Source organism: Schistocerca gregaria, chromosome 6 (genome assembly GCF_023897955.1).
Source record: "Schistocerca gregaria isolate iqSchGreg1 chromosome 6, iqSchGreg1.2, whole genome shotgun sequence".
NCBI lineage: Eukaryota > Metazoa > Arthropoda > Insecta > Orthoptera > Acrididae > Schistocerca > Schistocerca gregaria.
Window position 1 is genome coordinate 185,092,526 of NC_064925.1, and position 13,153 is coordinate 185,105,678.

General features: G+C 39.5%; 1 protein-coding gene across 1 annotated transcript in view; it reads left to right on the plus strand.

The window, feature by feature from the left end:
- Window positions 1-13,153, plus strand: part of LOC126278621 (cohesin subunit SA-2-like) — a 379,668-nt gene that overhangs the window by 91,405 nt on the left and 275,110 nt on the right. Inside the window, exon 7 of the mRNA XM_049978860.1 lies at window positions 829-1,009. Within this exon, the coding sequence (XP_049834817.1) occupies window positions 829-1,009 (181 nt within the window). The remainder of the gene's footprint in view (window positions 1-828; window positions 1,010-13,153) is intronic.

Sequence of the window (13,153 nt, forward strand, 5' to 3'; positions counted from 1 at the left end):
CATAATTTTGCCATCAAATGTGTTTTACTTTATTAAACTCAAATAACGTCAGCTATCTTAATGAAACATACATACCATTTGGCTTGTTTTCTCCATCTAAAAACAGGTTAGTACATAAATCTTTTTCTAACGTGTTTAGAAATACAGAATGCCTTACATTTGTTAATTTTTTTATTTTTATTTATTTATTTTGTGTGTGTGTGTGTGTGTGTGTGTGTGTGTGTGTGTGTGTGTGTGTGTGTGTGTGTGTGTGACTCATGTCTTTACTTACCCCTGAGATCTCAAAATTTCCCAGGGGAAAATGCTAAAACTTGTCTGGAAATCAGGGAGATATCAGGAAATTTCACTTGGGGAAACCTTTGGCAACCCTGCTATACATCTACCTCATTAAGATGGCACTGCATAATAAACCCACATCTGTTCCTGTGACATGAAATTTACACAAAATGCCTTGTAAGTTGACTGTGGATTTCTGTTGGTGATGTGTTCTTCAAACTTGCAAATATGAAGTCGCATATATGTTGGTATGTTATGATTGGTAATATGTATATCTTACACATCTTATACATTATCTACTGATTATATACTGTCACTGGTCATCTGCTGCAGTTCAAGCAGCAAATTCAAACAACCAACACAATCCCACAACTTTGAGAGTTTGTGCTATCTTCCTTTGTGAATGTTGTTTCAGCTATAGTGTGACAGATGTCCAGGTAGAACATGGAAGAAAGACAGTACACTAATTGTATATTTTATTTTAAACTGTATTTAATGATGTACTCTGATAAACTATTCATATTTATGTGTTAGTAATTGTTTTCTTTGCAGGTGCTTTGGAAGTGAATTGTTATCCACAGATAGTGAGAATTTATACTTGCTAGTGTTTTCAAAGTATTTATCTGTTGCACAAGCTGCAGGGGAGTTTCTTTTACTTGTATTTGAGGAACAGAAGAAAAAAGATAATTCAAGCCTTTTGGAAAATATTGTTTGTTTCTTCTCTGAGGCTGGGGTATGTAAGAAGATTTCTTTCTAGTTTATTCTGAATTAGTGTTTTCACAACTTGTAAAAAAAATTAAATTTTCTTGTCTATTTCTAATGCATTTCTTATGGCATAAAATTCATATGTAACTGAGCCATTCAGTGAAGTTCTTGGATACTTCATCTTGCTCTTGTCTACTTCTCAGTGTAAAGTGTGCAGTGGTCTCCATGTCTTGGAAAATCAGTGCACCACCTTTGACGCAACTGAATTGTCTTCATTAATGCAATCATTTTTTGAATGCATCCATTCCATCTCGAGGCTTGTTTGGACCATTGTACTACACCTCTGCCCAAACACACAAAGTATCTGCATGCTAGTATGTGAGCACTAACTGCATGAGTAACTAGATACTGTATTGTAGTAGTCAGGCTTTTCTGTCTGCGTTTGTGATACCCTCAGTGGGCTCATAACTTCCATGAGTGTGTGCATGGTGAGCAAGAGTACCCAAGATATTACAAAACCCAATTCCTTCCTTGCACTGCAATCTCCAATTTTTGACTATCCTTACTTCTCTTTCTTTCTCATGGTGGCTGCCTTCAATGCTGCCTCGACTATTACCCTAGGTTCTGATTTCTTTCATCAACTTTTTAATTTGTTTTGTTCGGATCACTTTTTGGCTGAAGTTTTAGTCCTCTCCTAGGTTTAACCTCCATTCTAAAAAATTTTCATTTGTGCGAACCAACAGAGGAACAATGCTAGAAAGTAATGCCTACTGCTTACATTGTTAACAAATCTTTCCACACAGTAACTGCATCAGCTCATCTATGCACTTAAAAGCCAATGCAATAGCCAATACAATGTGTTGGGGTCATTATGTACCCTGTTGAAAGAGCTGACACAGAGATCAGACTTCTGATGCCTGAGCAGCAACTCCCCACATGTACCTTGGAGTAAAAGCTCATCTTACATTGAGTCTCCTGACAATGGCTACAGTGCCAGATGACCTTTGCTGCTGGAGGTGACATCAGGGTGGATATTTTACACGTGAAATATGTCAGATTGAACCAACACAATGGCCGTTCCGATTCAACCATTTCAACAGACAGGTCTAGATATATGAACAATATGAACACAGACAGTTACAATCCTTCTGCTTTATCTTTCCTGGTTGCCCCATGGGAAGAGGGACAAGCCAGATGACTGGGAGCAAAGCAATTTACAATTGAACGGGTTCTCCTTTTTCTGTATGAACATGATTTTTATTCTCTGATATAAGGTTATAAACTATCATCAGTGTGAGGCAGATTAGTTGGGGTTGGGGCGTCTCATGCTGGGTCTGGGGGACTCCCAACCCTCTCTTCTGTGCCGGCTGCCTCTTTCATCCCCTTTTCCTTTGTTTTACTTACTTTTAGATACAGTTTGCCTCTTTCTCTGCCACATCTTATTTTCCATTTTAGAGGTAGCACTGTCTGACAGTGGGTGCTCTTAACACCTTGACTATAAAAGGCGTGGGATGGCTCTGATCGCAAACAGACGTCTCTCCCCCAAAGTCCCACACAACTCCACCTCCCATCCTGCTGCCTTAATTATTTCTGTTGGTTTGCTTTTGTTATTTTCAGTCTCACTGATGGCTATTACATTTTTAGTCTTCTCACTTTTACTGTTCTGCACCTCCCAACTAGGAGGCATTTTTTGCTCTGCGACTATCTTTTGCCATTAGTCAGGATGGAGGGGTCAGATATGGGTGGAGTTTTTCTCACAGTGGATGAGCCCTGGGAGACTAGTCACCTGCTCTGACCTACAATGAAATGAACTGAGTGTATGGCATTGTTGGCCAGGAGGCCCCATGCAGGGGAGTTCGGCCACCGTATTGCAAGTCCCTTTTAGTTGATGCCACTTCGGCGACTTGTGGGTCAGTTCTGACCTACATATTGGCCCCATCCTTATGCTTCTCCGTGAATTATTTTTCAGTTCTGGCATCGGTATTGCCTTCAGCTAGTAAACCACTGATTCTATAAAGAATCGTACTCCTGTGTATAAAACAGCTTCAAACTTTGGACTATTTTACAAGTATGTTAATGTGTTAAATATTTGATTTGAAGCATGTAAGCATAAAAAATTTAGAAAAGGTTTGAAATTATGTTTGAAGTTTGCTGCCAGTTGTCAAGTGTTCTCATTCTCAAACACTGGATGAATAAAGTCTGGGTTAGTTGCACTCCATATTAAGCAAAAGCTAATTTTTCATGCATGTCAATGTTTATGACATCATATATCCTGAACTACGTGACATACAGTAAAATAATTGTGCAGGTACATTCAGTGGTACATGTGGATAGTACATGCAATATATGTTGCATATAGAGTTAGTACTAAAAGAGTAGTAACTTAAAACGTCATACCTGATGTTTAAGTTTTACTGCATAAACATTGAAAATGTAGGCTGCAATTGACTTTTTTCTTTCATTATTTTGTGAGCGTTGTCAGTGAGAGAAAGATTCGTAAAGGTTTGAAATTATGTGTAGCTTCTCATGCTCACCTTTTCCTGATTCAAGCTTTTGCACACCTGTTGATAAGTCTGCTGTGTAAATTGCTGAGTTTTCATTTGTCAGTAATCTCATACAATTCATACTTGATGAGTCAAACAACTATGCACTTTTTAAGATCTTTCTGTGAGGAAATGAGATATTTCCGTGGCATCCCCATTCCAAGTATTTAAAGAGATTATACTGGGGTTCAAATTTGGACACAAGAAACAATTTTGTATGCAATGCCATGAGAAGAAATCATTTTGAAAATTTCTCAGTTGTCTATCCTGTAACGACAATAACAATATGCCATTTATAAAGGAAAATTGCCAAATGCAAAATCAGTATATGAAGGAAGAGTTTGGTAAGACTACTGCCCCATTGACTCAGATGAGAGATGATTTAACACTTGAAATAAAACAATTGCCATTCTATTTCTGCTTTGACAACCATTTTGCAGGGTTTTCTGTTCTGTCGTTCCTAAGAGAAGAAGGTTATGGATGAACAAGCACTATTAGGGAAAACAGAGTGCCCCAGTTTTGGCCCATTTCTTCAGAGGAAGAGCTAGTTAAAAAGGAAAGGGGATACAGTGGAAACTCACTTAACAAGCACCTCCCATAATGCACAATTACAATAATGGGCAAAACAAATTGGAAGAAAAATGAGTGATGTTTTGCATAACAAGTGACGATGATTCAGTGTGATGTCACCAGCCATTTGCATGCAATTGGGGAAACGTTCAACAATATGAACACCTTTCATCGTCGGCAGTGGCATATGTACAATGTCTTTAGCAAGTACAGCAGTCTGGGTTTAGCGCTCTTTCTGCTACCATCATAGTGAAGCTTTTTATCACAAATTTTTTCTAGACTTGTGTTTACACCGTGTTTTCTTGTGTGCTAATTTTAATAACCTTCATAGAAATTTCCGCAAAGATAAAGCCACAAGAAGACATCGATAAGAGAAAGAAAATAACCTTAGAAATGAGACGTAAATTCAACAGAAAACACCAATTTGTTGTGAGCATTGCTGATTTAGCAGTTGGTGTACAGTTGGTGTACATCAACTATTTACCTATCCTCAAGAACAGGAAGAAGATTAAGTAGATAAATGTTTCAAAGGGAGTGACAAGAGTATCTAAACAATGGTTTTGCATGCTGGATGATGTCAAAAGGTTTCTCCTTCTATGGATCAGTGAAAAGCAAGGCAACACTCATTAATGACAATATCATCTGTAAGAAGGTGAGAATGATTTTCGCTAACCTCCTTAAGAAGACCCCAGGATCATCAGTGGCCAAAGAAGTGTTTAAGGAAAGCTGTGAGTGGTTTGAGAAGTTTAAGAGATTCATTGTTTGGTTAGTTGATTTGGGGGAGGGTACCAAACAGCAAGGTTATCGGTCCCATTAGATAAGGGAAGGATGGAGAAGCAAGTTGAGCATGCCCTGCAAAGGAACCATCCTGACATTTGCCAGAAGCAATTTTGGGAAATCATGGAAAATTTAAATAAGGATGGTTGCGTGTGGGTTTTGAAGTGTCCTCCTAAATGCCAGTCCAGTGTGCTAACCACTGCGCCTCCTTGATCAGTTTTAAGAGAAGAACCAGCATCCACAGCGTTCTGAGGCATGGCAAAGCAGCCATATGCGACACAAAAGCAGCAGAGAACTTCATCAGCAACTTCAAGATGCTCGTAGATTCTGAGGGCTATCTGCCACAACAGGTTTCTAATTGTGACAAGACGGGTCTATTCTACCTTTACAACAGCAGAAGAGAATGCATTGCCTGGCCACAAGCCAGTAAAAAACTGCCCCACACTGCTATTCCGTACCAGTGCAAGTGGCGATTTGAAAATTAAATTGCTTGTTTACCATTCAGAAACTCCATGAACCGTCAGGAAGTGTAAAGTCCAGAAGAGCAGGTTAAATGTGATGTGGAGGTCCAACAACAAGGCTTGGATGTCACGTGATCTTTTTTTGTGATTGGATCAATGAAATGTTTGGCCCTCTGGTGAAAAAAGTATTTGATTGAGGTGAATCTACTATTCCATGCCTTGCTTGTTATGGACAATGCTCCTGCTCATTCTCCAGGCCTACAAGACCACCTCCATGAAGAACTTTAATTCATCATGATACAATTTATGGCTCCCAAAACCACTCAATTACTCCAGCCTATGGACCAGCAGATTATTTCTAACTTTAAGAAGCGCTATGCTAAAGCAGTCTTTGAGCATTGCTTTGAGTTGATTGAAGGTGCCAATCCCACTCTCATAGAGTTTTGGAAATATCACTTCAGCATTGTTGCCTGCGTCAAGATGGTCAGAGAGACATGGGAAGGGGTTACCAAGAGGACTCTCACTTCTGGTTGGAAGAAGCTTTGGCTGGAGTGCATTGTCAAATGTGACTCTGTGGCATTTTGAGTCAGTACCTGTGGAGCCTGTAGCCAACAAGATTGGGTCTTTGGTCAAGAGCATGGGACTAGAAGTGGATAACGATGATATCAGTGAGCTTGTGTAAGGTCACAGCCAAGAAGTGACCACTGGAGAGCTTATGGAGTTGCAGTAGGTTTCACAACCGGAAATTGTGGAGAGGAGTTCTTCAGAGGAGTAGGATGAGGCAGTAACAGCGAAACAGTAATCTTCTGCTGCAGTAAAAGAATTGCTGAAAGCATGGAAATCGGTTGGATCATACATTGAAAATCATCACCCCCAATAAGGCAATGGCTATGCACACTAAAAATATATTTGACAGTAATGCTGTGTCGCATTTGCGCCAAGTGTTGAAGTGTCGGCAGAAACAAATGACTATAGATAGCTTCCTATTAAAAAAGAATCAGTTATGTATTGTGAATAATGAAGTACATAATACTGTATGTATAATTTTCTGTTAATAAATTGCGTTAATAAGATAAAACTTTTAGTACCTTTTCTGCATGGAATGCATCATCATATTTCACATTAATTTATATGGGATAAGTTTTTTTTGCTTAACATATGTTTTACACTATGAGTAAAATTATATTCACCAAGCAAGGTTCCACTGTATTTTGAATCTTTACTTTGCAAGGATGATGTCATTATTATCACAGAACGGGTGAGCAATTCAGTGGTTGTTGTAGCATCGACCTGTGAAGGAGTGGAACCTGTACCATCTGTATAAAGAAACTCTGCAACAGAGAAGAAGACAATCAAAGTACAACAGCCTTAAATTATTACAGCTTATAATAAACACATGGGGGGGGGGGGGGGGGTGGATAGGATGCCATGTAGAGAATAAATATTCGAAACAAGAAATGGTATTCAACTTTACTTCCTTGGCTACTGACATGATATCTGCATAATGCTTGGTAGCTGAAGAAAGGAATAGGAGCTAAGACTATTCAGTCTGAATTTGGGAGATAAATTAAACAAGTTTACCAAAAGAGATATGTGACCCCTTTAAAAGGAGCAGGCAGGCCTTCTACCAGTCCTATATGCAGATACAAATTATGTGTTCCAAGTGATGTAAGATGAGGTGGTATAAAATGCTACATCAAGAAATCTGAGAAAAAGAGGTGCATAGGTATGTACTGCAAGTGAAAGTCATCAGCAGTTTGCACAAAATGAGGGGAGTGTGGTGTAGGATTGTGTCTAGAATGTTTTGAAATATACTACAATATTTTTGCGAAATTCTCCTGCTATTGCTCATAGAAAAATGTGGCTTTGATCAATCTTTATGTACAATCTTAATATGATTTGTATGATATTATGGAAAATAATGTTTTATCTGCCTGTAAGTAATTGGATAGATAAAAAACCTACTCACAAAGTGCCAGTGGGAGAACATACTAATAAAAGATACTACACTTTGCTAGCCTTTGGGGCATGTCGATCCTTGTACTGGCAGAAGGGTTGAATGGGAAGGGAAAGGAGTAAAGGAAAAGGACTGGTGAGTTTTAGGAAAAGGGGTAGAGTTCAGAAAGTTGCGCAGGACCCCTGGTCATGGAAGATTTACAGGGAGGAATGAGAAGGAAAGACCGATTATTGGGGACTGCACCAGATGAGATGTGAAAATCTGAGAACTTAGAGGTGGAAGATATGGTGATATGCAAAACAAGAGATGTGGTTGCCTCGAATGCCAAGGCTGTATTGGTGGGAACATTTGACATGGAAAGGATGGCAACTGTCAAAATATATGTTCTGCTGTTTGTTAGTAGGCTTAATGTGAACAGAAATGTGTAGCTGACCTTTGGTGAGGATTAGGTCAGTGACAAGGAAAGTGGCAGGGGATTCAGAATAGAACCATATGAAATATAATTGGGAGAATGTATTCAGAGATTACAGGAATTTTAGATGGTCAGCCTCATCACAAGTCCATATAGCAAAGATGCCATCAATGTGTCTTAACCAAACCAGGGACTGAATGCTTATGGATTGCAGGAAAGCCCTCTCCGAGTGACCAAAGAAAATGTTGACACACATCCATAGGTCTTCAACCCATGGTTGGGTATGGATACATTGATGATATCTTTGCTATGTGGACACATGGTGAGGTTGATCTGTTAAAATTCCTTCTCCCAATTAAATTTCATATGACCGTATTCCGAATCCCATACCACTTTCCTTGCTGTTAAACTCATCTTCAGCTACACTTTATTAAATCTAGAAACAAACAGCAGTACTTATATTTCGACAGACTCTCCATCCCATACATCCCCGGCATTCAAGGCCAACATATTTGCTCTGATACAATTTGGCACTTTCTGATCTCAGGTAATTACCCCATCAGCCTAGTTCAAAAGCAGATTACTTGGGCCATCACATTCAATCCTGGTACTGCTGATACCTCCAAAAAATAATGAGTACACCACTTGTCACTCAGTATCATCTTGGTCTCCCCCGAAATGAAATCCATTCTGTCCTAGATTTTGCCCACCACACCTAGAATAGTTTTTCGTGGCCTTCCCAAAATTCACAGTATCCTTGTCGCACCCTACACCGCTTCTGCTCCCATCTCCATGTCGCATGGCTCCTGTCCCTGTGACTATCTCCACAGCAAGACTTGCCCTATGCACACTTCTACTACAACCTATACAAGCCCTGTAACTTGTAAAACATCTACTATCAAAGGGAGAGCCAGGTGTGAAATGACACGTCATATACCAGCTGTTATGTATACGCTGTTTTCCCTTTTATGTCCACATGATTACCGACAAGTTGCAGTTAGGATAAATGGGCATAGGCAAAGGATGTATACTGGCAACACACAATATCCTGTTGCAGAACGTGCTCTACAACATGACAGTCATGACCTTGGCGTCTGTTTCACTACATATTCCATCTTGATTCTTCGTACAGACACCTGTTTCTCATAACTCCGCAGGTAGGAACTGGTGCATGTCCTTGGCTCCCACCACCCACCTGACCTTAGATTACATTAATTTCTTTGGTCTCAGCATTTCTTCACAGCAACCAGTCCTTCCTTCACTCCCTTTTTCTTTTCTACATCTTTCGTTTTTTGGCCTGTCTATTTTTCAGCACCCTCTACTGCCACTATCACATACAATGCACTTAGCTTTTTGCTCTTATTTACTCATGCATGTAGTTTGAGCAATAATCTCCGTCTTGCATAGTACCGTATCTCTCACCTTTAAGCTCTCAGGTTTACAGATCTTGTCCAGTTCAGTCCCCAACAATCAGTCTCTCCTTTGCATCCTGTTGGTAAGTTTCCCCTGACTCAGAGTTGTGGGTGACTTCTTGGACTCTATCCCATTTCCTAAACCTCACCAGTCCTTTTCCTTCAACCCTCTCCCGTCCCCCTTCAACCTTTCTGCCAGAAGGATGACGCACTGGTTCCATAAGATAGCAAACTGTAATACCTTCTATTTGTGTGTTGTCGTGCTGTTGCTTGAGGAGTAGATTTTTAATCTGCCCAATTACTTATATTCTTATAAATTGATTATCTTCGTTGATATGTTTTCTCTGGCTTGATAATTTGAAAATGAGTACAGGTAACCCAAAACTAGTCACCATTGAAATAAAAATATTGAATGTTGCAACTTTGGCTGTTTCTGTATTAAAAGTGGTTAATACAGGCTGCTGTCCTGTCATTAATCAAGCATGCTGGAAATCAGTGTATACTACGAATGTTAGTAAACCAAATCCTTGTAAATGAATGAGTGTATATTGTTATTAATTGGTTTATAAAAATATTTTGTTTGACTCTTGCCTTATTTGTATTAAAATCTGATTAATAACAAAATCTATAATTCAGTATCATTGGCACAGAAAAATTAAAATGAGCATCTAAGTGCCAAGCATGTCCATATGGATGTATTATGTTACAAATGCAGTAAGACAGAGAAATAACAATTAATATTAGCTTGTGTGCATTATTTAAATGTGTAAGTTAGTAAATTTAAAAATATAGTACAATATCCAATTTTGAAAAACTTGGGCAGTTAAGGGTTAATGAACAGATTATGACAGCATTGTAAATTTTTAAATATGGGCAATAATTATATAAAATACCGAAAATCAATTTTTTTTGCCCTTGAAAGTTGTTAGATAGGTAACCTGCAACTGGGACCAGGTGACTTTTCCCCAGGTTAGCTGTTTAGCTATGTAGATGCCTCAGTTGTACAGAATCAGAGTATTTGAATAATCAGAACACATTCCTGGCAGATGTCACTAACTCCAAATGAGCTGCAACTGGACTGAGGGACTGATCACCTTGCTGTTTAGTTGACTAACTCCAACCAACCAATCAATCAGTCTCCCTGGAGCCATGACTGCTGACTGCCTCACCGACTCTTTAAACCATTTCAGTAATTGATCGTGGATGCTATTTTCCAGTGGCTTTGCACTAAGATTGTTAGAAAAAGATGTTTTTAAATTATGTTCCTCCTGATCTTGTTTTGACTTCCAGACATATATTTATTGAGTCAAAAAGGTGCAACTGTAAGTAATCATTGAGATATAGGTAGTCTACATACTAATGTCTTTAGATGCCTACAGTATTGTTGATGACTGGATTGAGTGCATGGCTTGCTTTTCTAACTTTTGCCCTAATTCCTTCATCTACCTTCACATTCACACGATCTTTTCAGCCTGAACTCTAAAATTTGTCGACCAGTACAGATGGGTTTCCATTCACTGTGGTCTTATGTCTTTCTTTCCCTTTGTTAACAATTATTATGTACTTAGTGTTCCCTAATTTCACCTCCATTCTTTTTCATTCGTGGCCTTTCAAATATATGTTGATGTTGTATTGTAGGTTTTGTTCACTGGTGGCACTAGATAATGTAGTCCACAGTCACTGCTACGGTTGCAGGTTCGAATCCTGCCTCGGGCATGGATGTGTGTGATGTCCTTAGGTTAGTTAGATTTAAGTAGTTCCAAGTTCTGGGGACTGATGACCTCAGAAGTTAAGTCTCATAGTGCCCAGAGCCATTTGGACCATTTTGAACCACAGTCACTAAATTCAGTAGCTTACAAGGGATCCCTTGAGTGCAAGGTCGCAAGTTGAATCTTAAGTAAAGCTCACTTTGAAGTATTTAATTGTGACAGCTGCTAATGACTCACTGGGTGCATCAGGAGAGCAACAGAAAGTGAGTGTCTGAGATATCAGACTTGTATGGGACCTAAGTATTACACTTCACGTCAGCCCGGCTAGCCATGCGGTCTAACACACTGCTTCCTGAGCAGCAGGCATGCCGATCCCTGGCAAGAATCCACCCTGCAGATTAGTGTCAAGATTTGGTATGCTGGCCAGCCTGTGGATGGCTTTTAAGGCAGTTTTCCATCAGCCTCAGCAAATGCCCTTTTCCTCTCAGTTACACTATGTTGGCGATTGCTGCGCAAACACTGTCTTCATGTATACTTACGCCATAATTACTCTACCACACAAACATTGGGGTTACACTCGTCTGGAATGAGACATTCTGGGTGGCAAGTGGGGTCCAGTGGGGGCCGAACTACACAATAACGTTTGGTGTGGGGCGGTGGTGGGGTGAGTGCTGTATCCTGTTGTGGGGTGCGGTCCCACAGGGCTCCGGTGGGGACAAAGCCTCTCCGTCATTTCTCGGTCCCCAGTTCACTACACACTACATTACTTGTCACAAGATGGACATCGTTGACATTCAAGAAATGTTCAAAACAAGCCATTAATGTGCATGATGAACACCAAATGAAAAATGGTGTGCCAGAGTGATCACAAAGTTTCACACCATCAAGATCAGACATGAACTCATTGAGTGTTCCAAACCATGCAGGAGCTTATTGTAAAACTGGCTATCCTATAAGCATAGCTGCAGATAGTATGATAATATGTTTTATAGGCACAGAAAATACAAACATGCAAGTTCTGAATTTGTGTGGTTGCAGGCAGTATGAATTGCAATGTCATAAACTTTTCAGGAGGGATAGTTTGCTCTAAAGGAGTATGATTTTTAGACGCAGACCAGGAATCAAGCAAAACCAAGTTATTTTGAACAACTATTGGCTATAATCAGTGCTTATACCACAGTTGTAATTTTCTTATGCTGATTTTTCCACTTGCTGTGTCATAAATATTCACCATTACCCTCGCAAGATGCCACACACGAGAAAGAATCATAGGGGGCAGATCACCTCCAGCTTCTTGCAGGACAACCAGTAACTTTCTAGCCAGTTTACCATGCAGATCAGCAGTCGGCATAATTGTAGACATATGAGTTAAGGCACGGATAGTTGAGCTTGATGCAGCTCTCATTGTACCTCTAATGTGCAGGGTTCGTTTCACATATATTTCCTCTTCAAATACTTACTGGTCTGGATTGAAAACAAATTCTTTACTGAACGATGTAAATTGTTTACTTCATACACAGATTTTGTGCTAATACCACAGTCCGCTGTGCATCATCAATTTGACACTTTGTTTGAAATTTCACTATCGTACGTCTTCCAGTTCTGTAGCATTGTATGAAGTTATGCAACCATCCACTGCTCCTCTTGACATCTCTATATCACACACAATTTGATGTGCATAAATGTAGTATGTCATTATCATGCACATTCTGTAAATTGTATTGATCATGCACAAACACTGGTTTTTGTAACAAGTGCACCTTGCCCTCCCTTAAATATCTGTAGTTTTTCTTATGCACTACATGATCATAATGCTGCAGATGTATTAGAAATCTATTTGTAATTTTTTTTAACTATGCCATGCATGATCTTCCATGTACATAATTATGTTTACTACCCACTCCTAGGAAAATAATTGCCCTTTATTAGGTTTCATTGGAGACAAGATTTATGGCTTCCTGTCTGCCAAGGATGAAGAACTACATGGTCAACACTTGTTTCAGTATCACTTCCACTTGTTAAGCACACAATGTCATCATTGTACTCCTCATGTACATTGTCTGCACAGTTGTGTGCATATGACACCTCACATTCCACTAACTCATCTTGCAGATAAGCTAATATTTCATCTGCCACTGCATTCTCACTCTGTGAAATTTCTTGGGTTCCGTTCTCATGAAATGTCAACTTCAGCAACTGTTGTTGTAAATATAATGCAATGTTTGCTTTGTTTATCATTGCCATTGCTCTGCTTTGTATCAACACCACTAGCACTGCTGTGACTTACTTGTTGACTAAGCAGTTCAACAACACTCTGCTGTGGTCTCTTGG